This window comes from Bison bison, unplaced genomic scaffold, assembly GCF_000754665.1.
Source record: "Bison bison bison isolate TAMUID 2011002044 unplaced genomic scaffold, Bison_UMD1.0 scf7180017864228, whole genome shotgun sequence".
NCBI classification, from domain to species: domain Eukaryota; kingdom Metazoa; phylum Chordata; class Mammalia; order Artiodactyla; family Bovidae; genus Bison; species Bison bison.
The window spans coordinates 584,833-604,965 of record NW_011494800.1 but is presented as its reverse complement, the minus strand read 5'-3'; the positions used below and the strand labels follow the sequence as shown (position 1 = coordinate 604,965).

Here is a 20,133-nt window from a genome sequence, read left to right as displayed (position 1 = left end):
GAAAAGACCCTGATGCTGGGAGGGATTGAGGGCAGGAGGAAAAGGGGACGACAGAGGATGAGATGGCTGGATGGCATCATCGACTCAATGCACATGAGTTTGAGTGAACTCCAGGAGTTTGTGATGGACAGGGAGGCCTGGCGTGCTGCAATTCATGGGGTTGCAAAGAGTCGGACACGACTGGGCGACTGAACTGTACTGAACTGAGATGAAGCCAGTCAGAACGGGACATGGAACAATAAACTGGTTCCAAATCAGGAAAGGAGTATGTTGAGGCTGTATATTGTCACCCTGCTTATTTAACTTACATGCAGAGTACATCATGTGAAATGCTGGGCTGGACTAAGCACAAGCTGGAATCAAGACTGCTGGGAGAAATATCAATAACCTCAGATATGCAGACAACACCACCCTTATGGCAGAAAGTGAAGAACTAAAGAGCCTCTTGATGAAAGTGAAAGAGGAGAGTGAAAAAGTTGGCTCGGCTTAAAACTCAACATTCAGAAAACTAAAATCATGGCATCCGGTCCCATCACTTCATGGCAAATAGATGGGGAAATAATGGAAATAGTAACAGACTTTATTTTGGGGGGCTCCAAAATCACTACAGATGGTGACTGCAGCCATGAAATTAACAGACACTTGCTCCTTGGAAGAAAACCTATGATCAAGCTAGACAGCATATTAAAAAACAGAGACATTACTTTCCCAACAAAGGGCAGTCTAGTCAAAGCTATGGCTTTTCCAGTAGTCACGTATGAATGTGAGAGTTGAACCATAAAGAAAGCTGAGTACTGAAGAATTGATGTTTTTGAACTGTGGTGTTGGAGAAGATTCTTGAGAGTCCCTTGGACTGCAAGGAGATCCAACCAGTCCATCCTAAAGGAAATCAGTCCTGAATATTCATTGGAAGGACTGATGTTGAAGCTGAAACTCCAATACTTTGGCCACCTGATGCAAAGAATGGACGCATTGGAAAGACCCAGACACTGGGAAAGACTGAAGGCAGGAGGAAAAGGGGATGACAGGATGAGATGGTCGGATGGCATCATTGACTCAATGGACATGAGTTTGAGCAAGCTGGGAGTTGGTGATGGACAGGGAAGCCTGACATGATACCGTCCATGGGGGCACAACTGAACGACTAAGCAACTGAGCTGAGACCAAAGCAGCACTATCTCATTATGACACAGGCTATCCAGCCTCCACTTGAGTATCTCTAGTTAAAGGACTCTCATTATTTTTTAAATTTCATTTCAGCACCTAACACAGTAACGACGTGCTGTTAATTTTCTATTAAAAAAAAATTAAGTTTTTACCTCAGAATAATTACAGATTTACTAAGTGTGGGGGGGCAGGAGGAAGCTGAGTACTTAATAGAGAAAGCTTCCAAATTCTCATTTCTCTTCTCCATGAAAATTCTTGAGCATGTTGATGAATACCAGCACAAACAAAAGTCTAAGACATTTTCATCTCTATGGTCAACCTCTTTTGTGTTACACTTCCGAATAAAAGAAAATTATGCTACATCAAGTTTTTTAAATGACACTAGCACTGAAGAGCTCTCCTGGTCTTCTCGAACCCTCCTTAATCCTGATCAACAAGACTTACAGACTTCGATTTTTTTCACCACCATATACAGTGGATAACACTCCCACAAATACATCAGACATTGACAAAACACCAAAAATATTTTGTAAAATCTATAATAGAAGGAAATTATAACTACAATGAAATAGGACCTCAAACCTGTTAAACTGCCTATGATAAAAAGATAAAAGATAACAAGTGTTGGAAAGGACGTGGAGAAAAGGGAACTCTTACACACTGTTGGTGAGAATATAAATTGGTGTAACCATTATGGAAAATAGTACGGAGGGTCCTAAAAAAAATGAAAATAGAACTACTTTATGATGTAGCAATCCCAGTTCTGGATTTATAGCCAAAAAATGAAATCAGGATCTTGAAGAGATCTGCATTCCCTTATTCTTCCAGCATTATTCCCAATAACCAATCCAAATACCTATCAACAAAAGAATGGATAAAGAAAATATAATATTGATAATGGAATATTGCTAAGTTGCTTCAGTCTGGTCTGACTCTGTGCAACTCTATGGACTGTAATCCGCCAGGCTCCTTGGTCCATGGGATTCTCCAGGCAAGAATACTGGAGTGGGTTGCCATGCAATATTATTCAGTCTTAAAAAAGAATGAAATCCTCCTTTCACAACAATGCAAGTGAACCTGAAGGACATTATGCTAAGTGAAATAAACCAGATGCAGAAAGACAAATATGGCCTGACTGCATTTATGGGTGGAATCTAAAATAGTTACACTCATAGAATAGAAAGTAGAGAGTTAGCAGCTGGAGGGAGGAAGAGAAAAAGGGAAGAGGTTAGTCAAGGGATACAAGGTTTCACTTGGACTTCCCAGGTGGCGCCAGTGGTAAAGAAGCCGCTTGGCAATGCAGGAGAAATAAGAGATGCGGGTTCAGTCCCTGGGTTGGGAAGAACCCCTGGAGAAGGGCATGGCAACCCACTTCAGTATTCTTGCCTGGAGAATCCCATGGACAGAGGAGCCGATGGGGTCACAAAGAGTCAGACATGACTGAAGTGACTTAGCACACATGCATGCACAGGATTTCACTTACTCAAGATGACAAATGTGGACCAATGTGATTATAATTAACAATATGAAATTATATACTTGGAAGTTGATAAGAAGGTAGATCTGAAGTGTTCTCACTATAGAAGGAAGGAAGAGAGGGAGGGAAGATGGAAGGGAGGAAGGAAGGGGTGACTAAGCTGATAGATATCTTTATTACATTGATTGTGGTGATTACTTCACACTGCATACACATATCAGATAGTCAAGTTGTACATCTTAAATATATACAACTTTTATTTATCAATTATACCTAATAAAGCTGGAAAAAATTACCAGAATATATAGGACTGATTGCAGATGCAGGCTCAGTTGTAACTCCACTCCTTTTTCTTTTATTCAAGAAAATATATCAAGCCATATGGCGAGAGCAGTGCTGTAATAATTACACACATATGTATATATTTTTAAAATAATGATGTAAACAAACAAATAACAATCTCAGGGGCTCTAACAAGTTTTGTGACCTTTCTCAAACTAATAACAACACAACAGCAAGCCTTCACCCAGGGTGAGAACCATCCATGAGACTAAAATTCAAGCTGGAGTACTATAAGTTAAGAATTTTAAAGTTCTAACACTGCACAGTCCAATACAGTAGTCATGAATCACGTGTGGTCATTTGAATTTCATTCATTTCATTTATTTCATTTGAATAACATTAAGCAAAATTTAAAATCCCATTCTTCAGTGTCACTAGCCACACTTCAAATGCTCAACAGCCACATGTGGTTTGCGGCCACCATACTAGAGGGTGCAGCTCTGGGACATTCCCATCAGCACAGAGTGTTCTATTGGATGGCACTGTGCTAAGGAATCTTGGAGAGGGTCTCATAGAAACTGAGACTTCATTTCATTCAGGTGACTTACTCAATACTACACAGCCAGTAATTGCAGAGCCAGGACCTGAACTAAGACACTCTGGCTTCTATCACACAGTCATTTCCACTCCAACATCTTGTTGTCACCTAGATGATGTGAGCATCCGTTCTTGCCAAGCACAGTTCTGGGTTCTTTCATAAGTATGCTCTCAGGTAATCCTCACACCGGCCCCATGAGGAATATTCTTATATAGACAATGAAATTGAGACTCAGCCATTTAAAGTATCAGAGCTGAGACCAGACAGCAAGTAGTAGCAGAACCAAGATTTAAACTCCAAAGTCTGGATCCAGTCACTGTGTTATACTATGCATTAATACACTAACTTTTAATTTCATTAATTCCAAAATCACTGCAGATGGTGACTGCAGCCATGAAATTAAAAGACGCTTACTCCTTGGAAGGAAAGTTATGACCAACCTAGAGAGCATATTCAAAAGCAGAGACATTACTTTGCCAACAAAGGTCCATCTTAGTCAAGGCTATGGTTTTTCCAGTGGTCATGTATGGATGTGAGAGTTGGACTGTGAAGAAGGCTGAGTGCTGAAGAATTGATGCTTTTGAACCGTGGTGTTGGAGAAGACTCTTGAGAGTCCCTTGGACTGCAAGGAGATCCAACCAGTGTATTCTGAAGGAGATCAGTCCTGTGTGTTCTTTGGAAGGAATGATGCTAAAGCTGAAACTCCAATACTTTGGCCACCTGATGCGAAGAGTTGACTCATTGGAAAAGACTGATGCTGAGAGGGATTGGGGGCAGGAGGAGAAGGGGACGACAGAGGATGAGATGGCTGGATGGCATCACTGACTTGATGGATGTGGGTCTCAGTGAACTCCGGGGGTTGATGATGGACAGGGAGGCCTGGCATGCCGTGATTCATGGGGTCGCAAAGAGTTGGACACGACTGAGCGACTGAACTGAACTGAACTGAATACACTAACTACTCCACAATTTTCATTGTTCTTGAAAACTTTTTCCTCCTTTCAAATGTGCTACAAGTTGATGCCTCATGATTAACTTTGCCAGCATTTGTGAGGAAAAGGATTCCAAGGAAGAAAATCCCGACACTCAACACTGTTCATCTGAGGAAGAAGAACAGTTGTGTCCACCTTTGCTAAGTGTAAACTGCTTCACAGCAACAATAATAGGAGCTAACCTTTGTCAACTTAAAAAATAGTCACAACCTAAAGGCTAGGAGTTCTGTTTTATTTAGGAGGAATTTTTAGGACTTCAAGCCCAGGAGACAGCATCTCAAGTGACCCTAAGAGAACTGCTCCAAGGAGCAAAGGGGAGGAATCAGGTTATACAGATGTTTGCAACAAAGAGCAGGTAATCTGAACATCAAAAGTATTTCTGAGAATTAAAGAAAACCATATATCTCAAGTTAAGGAAGTTAGCACTTCTTTATGTATGGGAAGATGTAAGAGTCTGGGCACTGAAATCATTCCTTTCATTTGCATCTCAGCTATCTGGGGCTAGTATCTTGCGCTTTTCCTCAGTGCTCACCATAAGGAGTGGTTACAGACTGACTGCCATTTCTCACCTTTATTGTGGATTTCCCTGGTGGCTCCATGGTGAAAAATCTGCCTGCCAATGTAGAAGACATGGGTTTGATCCCTGGGCCAGGTAGATCCCTTGAAGAAGGATATGGCAACCCACTCCAGTATTCTTGCCTGGAGAATCCCATGGACAGAGAAGCCTGGTAGGCTACAGTCCATGGGATCACAAAGAGTTGGACACAACTAAGCAACTACGCAACAAAAACTTTATCAAAAGTCACAAGCACTGGGTTAAGTGCTTCATGCTGATCTCCTTTAACCTTTGCAACAATCCTGTGAAGTGAATTGTTTGTCTCCATTTTACAGATATAAAAACTGGAGAGTCCAACCATCCACCCTCAGGAAGAATCTATGAAGATGTTTGGCCATGGTGATGCCAAAGGAAAGTGAAATTCTTTTTACTCAGTAACAGATGGAAAAGACCAAGAGATAGGTGAAAACTTTGAAAGAAAATCTATTGTCCTCCTCACACATGATGCCCTGTCACAGGTAAACATATTAAGTAGAGAGTTTCCCTCTGACAGATCCCTGATTTAATTCAACCACACTCTCTCTCCCACTGCAGCTGACTTTGGAGAAAGTCCAGACAGTCCAGGACTGCAGGGATACTGTGAGGTAAGAAAAATACCTCAAAATAGACTATGCAGTGTTTCTAAAGGTAGAGGACCTTCTTGGGTATTTTCTAACCTGAGGAATGGAAAGAAGAGAAAGGAAGGAAGACAGTCATAAAAAGAAGAGACAGCTGAGGTCAGTACATTACTGAGAAATGGCTACATGGGGCTTAGAACCTAATCACTGCAAAGTGTCCCCATGAGTCCTCAGAGCTGTCAAAAGTTGGGTAACACCACACATTATCCCACCAAAAGTTGAGATTTGTGTGGATACACATATATAATACAGCATGTACTACACATTAAGACGGACTGATAAACCCACCTTGCTTCGAGTGGTGAATTTAGCACAGCTGGGCTTTCCTGGTGGCTCAGATGGGAAAAATATCTGCCTGCAATGCAGGAGACCCAGGTTCAATTCTTGGGTCAGAAGATTCCCTGCAGAAGGGAATGGCTACCCACTCCAGTATTGTTGCCTGGAGAATTCCATGGACAGAGGAGCCTGGAGGGCTACAGCCCATGGGGTTGCAAGAGTCGGGCACAACTAAGCATCTTTCACTCATCACTCAGTGCGGGAGAGCCTCCGCTAATTGGGAAGGGGTTAGCCAGGGACAGCTGGCTTTTGCAGGAGGTCAGGCCAGAGACTGGCAGAGACAACTGCATGACAGGTGCAGCAGGGAGGGGCTGGGCAGACGGGGCTGAAAGCAAAATAAGCCAGTTGTGCTTAGAGACAACAAGCAGGCTGGCCTGGCTGCGAGAAACAGCATGCTCAGTGAAATGGCTCTAGGGTCAGACCTGGGTTGGAACATGTTCTCTGTCAAGCGCCGACTAGCTGTGTGTGATTTGGAACAAGTGACTTAAGACTTTCTGAGACTCAGGTTCCTTATCTGTAAAGACAATGCCTGTTTCCTGGGATTGTTGAAAGTGTGAAATACATAGCAGGTGCTGATTAACTTTCTTTCCTCTCCTTCTTGGTTCATAAAGAGGAATTTTGTTATTGCAGAAAATTACATGCCAACTACTGCATCTGGGTGTCTTCCCCACATTATCTTCTTTACAAAATCATTCAGGAAAGGCTCTATATATCCCCACTTCATACAGGAAGCAATGGAGATTCAGGAAAGTTATGTAACTTGGTCACATAGCTGGTTTGTAGCCGACGAGGAAGAATCAAAGCAAGGTCTGTCAGCAAAAACTCTAATTTGAAAAGATACATGTACCCCACTGTCCATAGCAGCACTGTTTACAATAGCCAAGACGTGGAACCAACCTAAATGTCCATAAACAGATGAATAAAGAAGATATAGCATGTGTTACATGTGTTAAACAGTGCTGCTATGGACAGTGGGGTACACATATCTTTTCAAATTAGAGTTTTTCTTGACAGACCTTGCTTTGATATCGGAGAAGGCAATGGCACCCCACTCCAGTACTCTTGCCTGGAAAACCCCATGGATGGAGGAGCCTGGTGGGCTGCAGTCCATGGGGTCGCTAAGAGTCAGACACGACTGAGCAGCTTCACTTTCACTTTTCACTTTCATGCATTGGAGAAGGCAGTGGCAACCCACTCCATTGTTCTTGCCTGGAGAATCCCAGGGATGAGGGAGCCTGGTGGGCTGCCGTCTATGGGGTCGCACAGAGTCAGACACGACTGAAGCGACTTAGCAGCAGCAGCAGCAACATGTATATACAATGGGATATTATGCAGCCATAAAAAAGAATGAAATAGTGACATTTGCAGCAACATAAATGGACCTAGAGATGATCACACTAAGTGAAGTCAGACAGAGAAAAACAAATATTATATGATATCACTTATACGTGGAATCTTAAAATAATGAAACAAATCAACTTATTTACAAAATGGAAATAGAGGGACTTCCCCGGTGGTCCAGTGGTTAAGAATCCCCCTGCCAATGCAGGGGACACAGGTTCAGTCTTTGTTCCAGGCAGATTCCACATGCCACCAGGCAACTAACCCCACATGCCACAACCACTGAGTCTGAGCAGTCTAGAGTCCATGCTCCACAATGTGAAGCCATCACAATGAGAAGCCCACTCACCGCAGCTAAAGAGTAGCCCTCCTTATCTCAACTAGAGAAGGTCCACGTGCAGCAACAAAGACTCAGCGCAGCCAATAAACAAAACTGAAATAGACTTGAAGACACAGAAAACAAATTTATGGTTACCAAAGTGGGGGAGGGATAAACTAGTAGTTTGGGATTAACATACACACAATACTATATATGAAATAGATACCAACAAGGACCTCCTATATCTCAAGGGTAAGTATATAAATATCTTGTAATAATCTAAAATGAAACCAATACAATATTGTAAAATAATAGCCTCCAATTAAAATAAATAAACTTATATTAAAAAAAGAAAAGTATCTGAGAAAGATATATATACATACACACAGACACATAACTGAATCACTTTGATGTATACCTGAAACTAACACAACATTGTAAATCAACTGTACTTAGATTTAAAATCACTTTTTTAAGGTCTGTCAGACTATAAGTATCATGAATATTCCACTCTATATGGCCACTTCCAAGGCAACTAATGATGAGATAGGAACCATACCAGGGGAAGGAATACTCACAAGACAGGCTGAGAGTGAGCAATCAGCAGCCAGTGCTTGGATCCGTGTCCTCATTTGCTTGGTATGTTTCATGGAATTCTGAGTAAAGCTAGTGCTTTGCCATTTTCAACCAGATCCACTTTCCATTTCTGGTTACTTACTGACAGTGAGGGAGACCTAGGTTTGATCCCTGGGTTGGGAAGATCCCCTGGAGAAGGGCATGGCAACCCATTCCAGTATTCTTGCCTGGAGAATCCCCATGGACAGAAGAGCCTGGCAGGATACAGTCCATGGGGTCACAAAGAGTCAGACACGACTGAGCAACTAAGCACAGCACCTGAGAAATGAGCTTCCCTGGTGGCTCAGACAGTAAAGAATCTGCCTGCAATGCTGGAGGCCAGGGTTCAATCCCTGGGTTGGGAAGATCCCCTGGAAAAGGGAATGGCAACCCACTCCAGTATTTCTGCCTGGAGAATTCCATGCACAGAGGAGACTTATGGGCTACAGTCTATGGGGTCACAAAGAGTCGGACACGACTGAGCGACTAACACACAACACACACCTGAGAAACGAAAGAAGTGCAAGAACTTCACAGCCCTGCCCCAGCTCCCCCAACTATAAATGGAGAGTCTGGATTACATGATCTCTGAAGTCACTCCCAGGTCTAAAAGGCACACAGGTAGAATTCACAGAGTTTGGGACTGTGAATTTAGGGATCAAACCCAGGTCACCCTCATTGCCGGTAAGTAACCAGAAATGGAAAGAGGATCTGGTTAAAAATGGCAAAGCACCAGCTTTACTCAGAATTCCATACCACCATCCTCACAGCCAGCTCCCAAACGCCATGCCTCTTACCACAGAAATCCTCTCACCCAAGGAGTTGCTTAAACAGTATATAAAAGTTCTTAAGTCTGGATTTTAAATTAAAAATACATAAATGCATATTCATTCAATTTCACTGATGCCGGTACAGTGCTTTTCTTCAAGACCAGCCTGTGTGGTGAGAACAGCAATGAATTAAGCAGACAATTGGCTGTGGCCACAATGCACCAACCTCCCTGCCAGCCTCAAGTCCTGAAGTTCTTTAAAATGGAAAAACGACTTCACACGGTTGCAAATAAACCCAAACCAGAATCTCTCTGGACTTTTATGTTTTTCCCCCAATCTTTTAAAATTGTTTCTCTCACCCTTAATTTGACAGCAAGTTTTCAGCAACTCACCTCTTAAAGTATTCAACTATATAGTTTCCCTAGAAACAAATGCTATTTCTTTTCATATTCCCACCCCAGCAGTTTAATTAAACGGTAAGTCAGGTTTTGTCATTCCTCTGCTCTTAGCTCCTCCAGTGGCTCACCCACGGATTGAAAGGACAAGCTAACATCCATGCAAGGACCCACTGTGTGGTCACCGCCCACCTCCCGGACCTCATCTCCTGCCACACTCCCCTGGGTCACATGCTCCATCCACAATGACCCCCACGCCCATCTTCAAACGGCCAAACAAGCTCCTGCTTCAGCCTTTACACTCACTGTTCCCTGCTCAGGAATTCTCTTTTCCCAGACGTCCAAGGGGGTAGCTCTTACCGTGCCCCTCAGGTCTTTCTTCAAATGTCACCTTACTTCCTCAGGGAGCCATTCCCTGTCCCCTTATTTCAAGAGGCCACCCTTGTCCCCTATTTAGCCTTTTCTATCTCTCCCCTCTCCTTATACTGTTTTCCCTCTTAGCATTAATCTGATATTGCTTGTTCCCAGATGCATTCCCAGTGCCTAGAATAGCAGGTCCAGGGGTGTCACTCCATAGATATTTGTTGAATAATAACCTTTATTATTGCAGCAAATGTATTGTCTTTCTCACTGAGCTGCATAACCACAATCGTAAGTATACCAGGCTTGGGGACATATAGGAACAAACACACCGAAGTCTTGGTAAGTAAAGAAGACAACTGGAAGGGTCACAGGTGTGCTGGTGACCACTCCCTTAACTTGATCCAACCGAACTGACCTCTCCCTGTACTTGCTACAGTCATACTCAAATGTACACTACCACGCTGCCGCATCAAACACAGAAGGTAGTCGGGACACTGTCTTCAGATTCAGGAGGAACAACCAGAAAAAAGTCAGGTTGTTTTATTCTGGTCCACTCCTTCAAGGTCAATTACCTTTAGCAGATCTCTGTCTCTCTCACTCTTGGTTCTTCATTAAAAAGAGGGAGGGCATAAAATAACATGTGGCCTGTCTATGTCACTGATCCACTGTATCAGGTAGATGATTGATAGCTATGAAAATATACTGAAAAGCTACGAAGCACTGTATACAACAAGTAATTTCCTTTGTATTAAAATGGACAAACTATCTCTACAGCTCCCCCAAACTGATGATATACTTTATAGCACTTTATTTTTAAAATGCTTCTTAAAATGTACTAAAGAATAAACCAAAGGAAAAGTAGGCTTTTAAGGGTATGGAATGGAAAAGAGAGTGGAAAATGGCTTTCTCCTGATTCTTTATAGAAAAATATAAGGATGGAAAATGCTCATAAATCTCCAGAGCAGTAACTCTATTACATAAAGTTCAGATTCAAGAATATTACTGTGAACATCTACAATTATCTAGACTCTCAGATATTTCAAATATTTCTCATTTATTCCAATTCCACAAGGATAATTCAAGATGACATATTAGTATCACACATGTCAATAGCGGGTTGGGATGTAAATGAGCAAACCCTTTCTAACCATTTGAGTTCTTTTTTTTATTACAGCATTTATTAAACTAAAATAAAAAAGTGGTGAAGAATGACTCGTCACACCATTTATTAGAGTTGATGGAGTGTAGACGGTCTTTTCAATAAGGCATTAACATACTGTTATGCACCACAGTACACTATTAATGAAAAGAAATGCAGGAATCTTGCATCAGCTTTCCCCACAAGTCATTCTGACGTTAGATTCAAAATCAATTCTACTCTACATGGCAAAGGTTCAGAGATATAATGTTAATTTGTTTGTTGTTTACAACACTTAAATGTATAATGCAAAGCAATGATCAGGATTCTCCACATTGTACTCAATAATCATACATTTTTTTGGAGGGGGGACTCAAAATGCAACAGCGAGATAAAGAAGTTGTGCCCTAGTTCATATCTGACAAGAGAATGGGACCTAATTTTCTCTCTGATTGAAAGAACACACGAGACAGCCATGGAATGCAAATAGTGTTGGGTGTCTGAATTTCTCTTCCAATACCTGAGCATCTGAATGGAACTAATTCACTCTGGAAAAGGTATTAAGTAATTGAGCATGATTGTGCCAGGATGAGGGATAATCATCAAACCAAGAAGGAAAATAAACATATTTTACAATGACAGGGTCACCTCACTCAGTAACCTCAATCAAGTATTTCACATTCATAAGAAATAAGTCAAATATATGAGGAATGACCTACCGCCAACAAGGAACCCTGATAGACACAAGCACCTGTGGGAGAAAAACAAAACAAGAATTAAAAGAGATGCATAACAGACCAATAGGCATAGCTCTGGCCAACTTAACACAAAGACTGCATCTACATGCGTCATAATCGGCAAACTCTGCTTTCTCCAAAGTCTTAAAAGCTTGAGGATTCTTCCCTTGGGAAAATAACCCCAAACACTAAAACAATATTTCTAGGACACACATGAGGGAAAGCAATGTTGAAGCTTATTGTTTGAATTTTAAAATAACTGTGTTTACAACGACATGTGATACATACAGTGTGCATTTTCCTATATGACAAATCAGCAAAGCCTCCATAATCCAGTCCCAGTTAACTGATCCAGGCTTCTTGGCCTTTCTTTGCTTACACAAATTCTCCAGTCCAACCCAAGAGGCCAACTTAGGATCCCATGGTAATACTTTCATATTGTCAAAGCCTTTACTCATTTTCGTTTCCTGCAGGAGATGCATTTGGTCTAATCAAGTTCCTTGAACTTGATCCCATCTCCTTCATGAAGCTTTCCAGCCCACATGATTATTCTTTTTCTAAAACGATTTTTGAACAGCACAACAGGTGTTGATTTAACCTATAAACATGCAGCAGTGTGCAAACAGCTACTAGCTCAGAAACACGTTTCAAAGCAGATTGAAATAGCATACACACACCAAGAGCATACCCTTACAATGTGCCACACTTGCATGGCCAACAAGCAAAGGACACATTTTACTACAGGGCCTGGCCTCCAACAGATCAGTGGAAAAGTCTCAATACTATTAACTTCTCATGAAGTTAGGACTGGTCTACATTATCTACTAATAATGGAATGAAGAATAATATTCAAAGAAAATGAAATTATTATTTACACTTGGGCTTTGAATCAAAGATCTCTATGGGCAAATTTACTGAAATGACTTTTGTGCCCTTGACATTCAAATAAGAATAAATTGAGATAAAACCTCGAGGGGAAATTCTTCCTAAGTAACTTACTTTTCTTTTAAGAAATCCTATTCCAAAGACTATGTAAGTCTACAGTATATCATAAGGATATATATACATATATATGGATATAGATCCATTTATAAAATAATCATGTGGCATGTGGATATATATATAAAATAAACATATGCTTAGTCACTAAGTTATGTCCGACTCCTTTGCAACCCCATAGACTGTAGCCTGCTAGGCTCCTCTGTCCATGGAATTTCCCAGGCAAGAATACTGGAGTGGGTTGCCATTTCTTTCTCCAAAATAATTGTATGAAGTGAAGTGAAGCCATTCAGTCGTGTCCGACTATTTGCCACCCCATGGATTGTAGCCTTCAAGGCTCCTCTGTCCATGGAATTTTCCAGGCAAGAGTACTGAAGTAGGTTGCCATTTCCTTCTCCAGGGGATCTTCCCAAGCCAGGGATCGAACCCAGGTCTCCCACATTGCAGGCAGATGCTTTACTGTCTGAGCCACTAAATAATCGTATATAGGTAAATAAATACATATCAACACAATTCAATTCTTAAAACACATACTTATTTAATAACTTCTGACATTTAAAAGTTAAACATAAAGATCATCACTTAGGTACAATTTAACAAAATTTAACCTTTAGATAAAACCATCCTCAAATAATTTTATTACCCTCTTCCATAGCACTACCCTTCAAAAGCCACTATCGTTTCAAACCTCCAAAAGGTATCAGGTATCTTAGGAAGTATCCAAGTATTCATATCAAAGTCCATTTCTGGACATTTGGACAAATGTTATAAATTCTTTGTACCATGAAAAAATAAAATGGCAGTAAGTGGGGCCCCACAAACACACTTCGTTAAGCCAAATATCTGCTAGATACTGAAGTCAAAACTATGTGTAACTCCTGATAAATTCTATCATTAGGAAAAGGAGTTAACTCAATTTGGGTTGCTGCAGGATGTACAACTCTGAAAGAAATAAGCCTTGGCCTCTGAAGGCTTTCCTGCAACACAACAGCTCTACCCAAAAGGCAGCTGCAGAAATGAGTACGAACATGGCTTCCAAAACCTCACTGCTTCCTTCTGGAGGACAGAAAGCATTCCACTGTAACACCCAGTTCCCTCAAACATTCATCACCACCCCATGCCAGATGTAGTCCTCGTGAGCAGGCATATTTTGCCACACCCACACAAGCTTCACACCCACGGGGAGACAAAGTCACTGGGTGCAGCTTCTGCTGCTGCCTTTTCACTAATCAATCAACCCATACACTTTGGAAAACAAAGTTATTGTCTCCACTCATCATCAGTTTTTCTCTTAAGGAAATGATCGCAACTCTGAGGTTTCAATTTTGGCTTATTTGAACTTGAAAGGCAACTCCAGATTAATGGGAATTCTGACCAACGAGTGGTAAAAAGAACCCTCCTGCCAATGCAGGAAATGTAGGAGACGTGGATTCAGTCCCTGGGTTGGGAAGACACCGCGCCCTAAGAAATGGCAACCCATTCCAGCATACTTGCCCGTAGAATCCAAAGGACAGGATCCTGGTGGGCTAGGCTCTATAGGGTCGCAAAAGAGTTGGACATGACTGAAGCAACTTAGCCCGCACTCATATGCATGCACAGTGATGCAGATCTAGAAGGAGAAACAGGCCTTCTAGAAGGAAAAACAAGGAAAAAGACAAGAGGAACCAGAGTCCTCTGACCAAGAACTTGGCCAGTTTTAGGACATGGAACACAGCTGAGATGGCGAGTAATTGAAGTTCTGACACCTGTGAGAAAGTACGTGAAGTTTTGCAGGGTGAAGGGATCAGACAGTGCCAAGAAGGAAGCCAAGATCATGAGACCTTCCCGCCTTGAGGTTGGTGCCTTTCTCGCAGGTCCCTTAGACAGAATGTCACTTCATATTCATGTAAACAGGTAAATGTCTGTTTTTAGGCCCACTGGCACATTATAAGGGAGTCTATTATGGAACACTTGTATAAAGTCTGAAGTTTTCAGAGGAAATTTGAGATACAATTTGCACCTGTACTCACAGCCTGAAACTATTCATAATGGAAACCCCTACCTGATAACACAAGCAAATTAGAGATGTTAAAACCTAAGAATCACAAAATGTCAGATCCATTAGTTCAAAGAAATAGTGGCAGATAAGATTATAAGATATGAAAAAATTTGGAGACCATGGTATCACAAAATCATGACTCATTAGGAACAAGCAGCCACAAGTTGGCATTTAAATATTCAAGCTTTTATGTTGTGCTCTAATCCAGCATATGGCCTGCACACTGTGGAACAGTTAAAACAGAATCGTTTTCTGAACTGACAGGACAGCTCATGTCCTGATTATTGTCAACCAGAAGTCAGATCAATTAATAGTGTAGTTAAATCGAAAACGGGCCAACTGTTTTTGAACTCATGTAAGATTTGGCACAGGGCTCCAGCTATGCCATGTGGCAACCCCTCCCCTCTCCTGAGCCAAGTGGTGGCCGAGTATTTTACGACTACTCGTGTCTGAGTAAAATTGAGTAATACTGCCACTCAAGTCCACTACAGTGAATACAGATGGCCATGCTTCACTAAAGGATTTATTTGCAGAGGATAACACCTAGAATCCAATCCCCAGAGGAGAACATAAATATAATATGAGGGACATAAGAGCCTATGACAATATAAACACACCTTTATTTCTGCTAGTAGTTAGTTGCAAAAGCCAAAAGATGCAGAGTTGCAATTGTTCAATATTGGTAAACCCACCAAGGGTCAATGTTGACATGTCCCTATGGCTCTCTCACCTATATTAATGGTTTTCCAGGAATGCAAACTCCTTCAGGGCAGGTATTATGATTTTTTTTTGATGTCTAAATGTCCCTACCAGATATAACCTGATAACCTGATACATAAGCTCTCAATAAAGATTTGTGGAATGAAACAGTGAAGAGATAGGTTATTTCTTCCTATCCAATGTCTTTCCTTCCTTAACATTGAGTTTTCAGCACTGACTCCTACATAGGAGGAACTCTCCAGCCAAGAGTGGAACCAAATAGGATGAAAGTGAAAGTGAAGTCGCTCAGTCTTGCCCGACTCTTTGCGTCCCCATGGACTGTAGATCCACCCATAAATGAAACACTATCAAATTATCCTTTTCAATATATTCCATTAATGGCCTTTAAAGGAAGAAGTCTGGAAGACTGTAAAAATGGCTGAAGTCACATGGGGTGTGACGGACACAGACTAGAACTCAGTTCTCTGACTAATTCAAGAGTCTTTCTCTATCCACAAGCCAACAGGTTTTACCTATGTAACTTCACACAACCAGGGTCAACACAACTCAAAATGTTCTTCTCCAGGAAATGTCATGGAAGAGCCCATCTGATTCAGAAAGCAGCCATGTTTGTTAGAAGTTTCTCTGTGACTTTCTGATTTTATTAAGTTCTCAAATCATAGTGGTTTGTCCGCTTGGTGATATAAGAAAATGTAAAATAACACTGTCAATTATCTGTTGGTAAAACCTCAGTTTTCTTTTAATAATTAAAATAAAATTCAGAACTAGGAAGTTGCAACCGATTGCAAAGAAAGCAGTAAATATTGAACTTTTTTTTTCTATGTTGGATGATTAGCACAAGTATTTTAGAGCTATCACCTAGCCAATTTCTGCATTTGGTGAATAACAGAACACAGCCTAAAGAAGTTAGGTGGTTCATTCAAGGCCACACGGCAGCAGTCTAAGCTTAACTTGAAATGTGATCTGGCAATACTCATTCACCTGAACAATATTTTTTAGTACCTACTGTGCACCAGGAGCTGAGCTGGAGATATAAGAATAACCAAAAGCCATCTTCAGCCCTCAGTGAACACACAGTTAAATGAAGAAGACTGCATCTTTAATTTGATTAATCATTTTATTAGTTTTTAAAGTTAGTTTTATTGGTTATTTTGCTGAGGCACAAATTTGCAATTTCTTTGTATGTAAAATGAGGACAATAAAACCAATTAACCCAGAAAAAAAGATAAAAAAGAAGACTGCATCTTTATCAACTAAAATTATAGAATTATTAAATGGTGTTTTACTAGAAACATATATGACACGCTCTCTGAGCATTGAGAAGAAAACAAATTCTGCCTGAACAGCAAAAGTATCACAGAATTGGTCACATCAAGAGACCCATACATGTGAATCCTTCTTTTCCGTTTTTAAAAATCATTGCCAGGACTAGTTCTAAAAACTTGAGGAAATCTCTAAGATCCTTAAGCTCTCCATCTCTGACCTCAATGCTTTTATTTTTTTAAGAGAAAAAGAAAACCCTGACAGAATCAAATCAAAAGTCTCATCAGATGACAATTGATTTTCTGGCTGTGGGGCTGTTATCATTTAATTAATTTAATTAAATGAGATTAAATATGTAAAGCGCTTAGCCTAGTGCCAGGCAGATAGTATGTGCTCCATAAAATTCCCTTCTCATTCATTCATTATTAGGCAAGCATGGGGCTTCCCTGGTGATTCAGCTCCTAAAGAATTCGCCTGCAATGGCGGAGACCTGGGTTCCATCCCTCGGTTGGGAAGATCCCCTGGAGAACGGAACAGCTACCCACTCCAGTATTCTAGCCTGGAGAATTCCATGGACTATATAGTCCATAGGGTGGACTGAGCGACTTTCACTTTCTTTCAAGCATCCTTATGACTTGGATGGAAACTCAAACATGTATCAGTTCAGGTTGTGAGATGATTCTAGAATGTTCTGAAGGTGGGCTGAAACAGTAAGAAGCAAAGTATCCAAAGAATCTTTGGAGGAATAGTGCCCCTCACGCCCCACACTTCCTCTCCCCCATCTGAAAACTCGACGTTCTTAAACTTTGCCCTTTTTGTCAACCAGTCTTCCAAAGAGCGAACCCTGCAGGCTCTTCATAATAATGGCTTTTGTCATTTCAAAAGATCTGCTTCTGAGAAGCCAATCATTGCTCTATTCCAACTGCTCCCTGGTGAGCTATGGGGGGACCGAAAGCACGTCTTCCGCGTGGTCGGGATATGATCCTAAATAGGAAACTCCCATCACTCGGTGACAATGTAATTTTTCTACGTCTCAAGTTCACACTGGGATGTCCTAGGTTGACTCTCCCATCTGCTTCACTACAATTAAGCCCTTTAAGTTTTATTGTTTTTTAAGTCTGCAAACACACGCACACATAAAATAAAGACATGGTTCTACAGGTTATGCCTTGTTTGAAAAGGGCAGCACAGGTCCCAGACCTGCTCCTTCCCGGGGCCGTATACTCTAAATATACTTCCCGGGAGGGTGCAGGCAGACGGTCCCTTCACCTACGAGCAAGTCCCCAGTGCTGTGCGTTTCCAAAGCCACGCCACCCTCTCTCGGGAAGCTAGCTAGGAAAAGGCAGCAGCTCAGGTGGCTGCAGGTCCACCCGAGCAGGGCTGTGTCCCGCCGGAGTCTGCGGCCACCCTCCACCCGGTGCCCGGATCCGCACCCGCGAGCCGCCGCCAGCCCGCACCTGCGCGGAGAAGGCTCCCAGCCCCGCGGCGCCCGCCGCTGCGGCTCTGATTTGAAGCGGGGCAGGTGAACCCTCCTTCCTGAAGCTGGATGAATAATGAATGGAGCCGGGAGGGGAAGCCGAGAGCCCAGCGCGGTGGATTAAGCCGTCTTCCTCCGCCCGCCGGCTCCCTTCCCCCTCCCTAAGCCCAGAGAGGCGAGTTTCCCGGCGACTCCGAGCAGGTGGGAATTCCTGGCGCCTCGCGTCCCCAGGCCCGCATCCCAGGACCCCCAGACTCTTGATCTTTTTATCGATGCATTTATTTGCCCGAGCTCACATCGCTTTTGCTATCATGGCGACAATTCCCACCTTCTCCTTTCTCTCCTCCAGCTCCAGGGTTTTTACACGTAGACTGGAGCCCCGGAGGAAAACTGGGAGGCAGAGGGCGAAGTCAGAGAATGGAGCTAAACTCTTATTAACCACTTCTTTTCCGCGGTAGAGGCAGCCTGGTGCCTTTCTGTACTAGGGAGATTTATTTTAGTGCGATTGAATTGCCCACTTCTAACCGGTTTATAAAATCTTAATTGGAATTTACGGGGAGATCCACTGGGGCAAGGAGGGCGGGAGAGGAGGGAGGTTTTAAGGAGCCGGATTTTATGTTTCATAGGAGCAGAAGTATTTTTACGCAGGTAAGAGCAGTTGTTCTCTCCTCACCTACGCTCCATGTAGTTGTTTTCCACTCGGGGGCACCAGGGAAGTGGAAGAAAGAGAATCCAATTTCAGGGATGGCACCTCCATCGGCCACTACCCGCCCCCCAAATGCGCTCAGGGCAGAGAGGGAGTGGGGCTTGGTATCCGCGTGCAAAACAATCAGGAGTTGGATGGAATTTTCTCAGAAAAAAACCCACTCTAGTTCCCCGGCCACCCACCTACCCATCCCCAAAAAACTTCCATCTGACTCACAATACCATAAACCGGCTGAGCTTTTAAAAGAGCATGATCACACGCGCGCGCGCGCGCACACACACACAGCACCACTCTCTCACCTTCAGAATGATGAGGCAATGCTGCAAATTCCGCCAATGTGAGAGCCATCCCGAGCCACACTTGGAAGACACTCATCGCCGCCTCGGCACTCACGCTGGAGGAGCCCAGCAACCAAGAACCAGTTATCAGCCGAAACGCAGGCTTCCGCGCCCCTGGCTGGGCGCACCGAGAATAGAGGGCGGCGGCGAGCGGTCACCTCCGGGGAAACGAGGCGAGAGCGACACTCACATCAGCCCCGAGGCGCCGGGGCGGGAGGGGGTTTCAATTCACTCACAGCCGGGGGACAGCGCGCCCAGCTCTCCAGCCGAGCAGGGCGCCAACGCGGGCTGAGCTGGAAGAATAAAAGAGAAGGCAGGGCGCACGCAGTTCCCCGAGGCCAAGTCTCGCAGGAAAGTTGCGGGTCACCGGCCGACCTGATCTCCCAGTAGTTCCTTCAGGCCGGACCCAACCGCTCCCTGATCCCTGGTCGTGGAGACGCCGGCACGTCGGCTCCCGGATCCCCAAACCGTGGAGACTCCGGCGCAGGTTCCTCGGCGGCACCTTTTTAAAGTTCGCAGGACACTCTCAGACGGCGCCGCGTCGGCCAATGGGGTTGCCGGGAGCCCCGAGAGACCCAGCCACCCCTCTTTCTGGGCTGGGCCCCCAGGGCTCAGCGGACCTCAGCCACCCCGGGAGGCTCGCGGGAAACTTTGTGCGGCACTGCGGTCGGCTCCCGGGACTCGCCGGTGCTGCGGCCGCCCGGCGCCGCCTCGGGCGCGCTCCCTGCCGCAGATAGTGCGAATGCTCCCGAGGACAGCCCGGGGCTTGCGCGGAGGCACGCAGCCGCTACTTTCGCGCCCCCGCCTTCAGCCGGGGTGAGGAGCCAGA

At 43.3% G+C, this 20,133-nt stretch overlaps 1 protein-coding gene across 1 annotated transcript in view; it reads right to left on the bottom strand.

The window, feature by feature from the left end:
* FRAS1 (Fraser extracellular matrix complex subunit 1) overlaps nt 1-20,124 on the bottom strand; it is a 535,710-nt gene extending 515,586 nt beyond the window's left edge. The window contains exons 1-2 of the mRNA XM_010845896.1: nt 19,266-20,124; nt 11,746-11,777 (exon numbers count right to left, since the gene is read on the bottom strand). Coding sequence (XP_010844198.1) covers nt 11,746-11,777; nt 19,266-19,341 — 108 coding nt within the window. The 5' untranslated portion in view covers nt 19,342-20,124. The remainder of the gene's footprint in view (nt 1-11,745; nt 11,778-19,265) is intronic.
* Between the last annotated feature and the right edge of the window lie 9 nt (nt 20,125-20,133).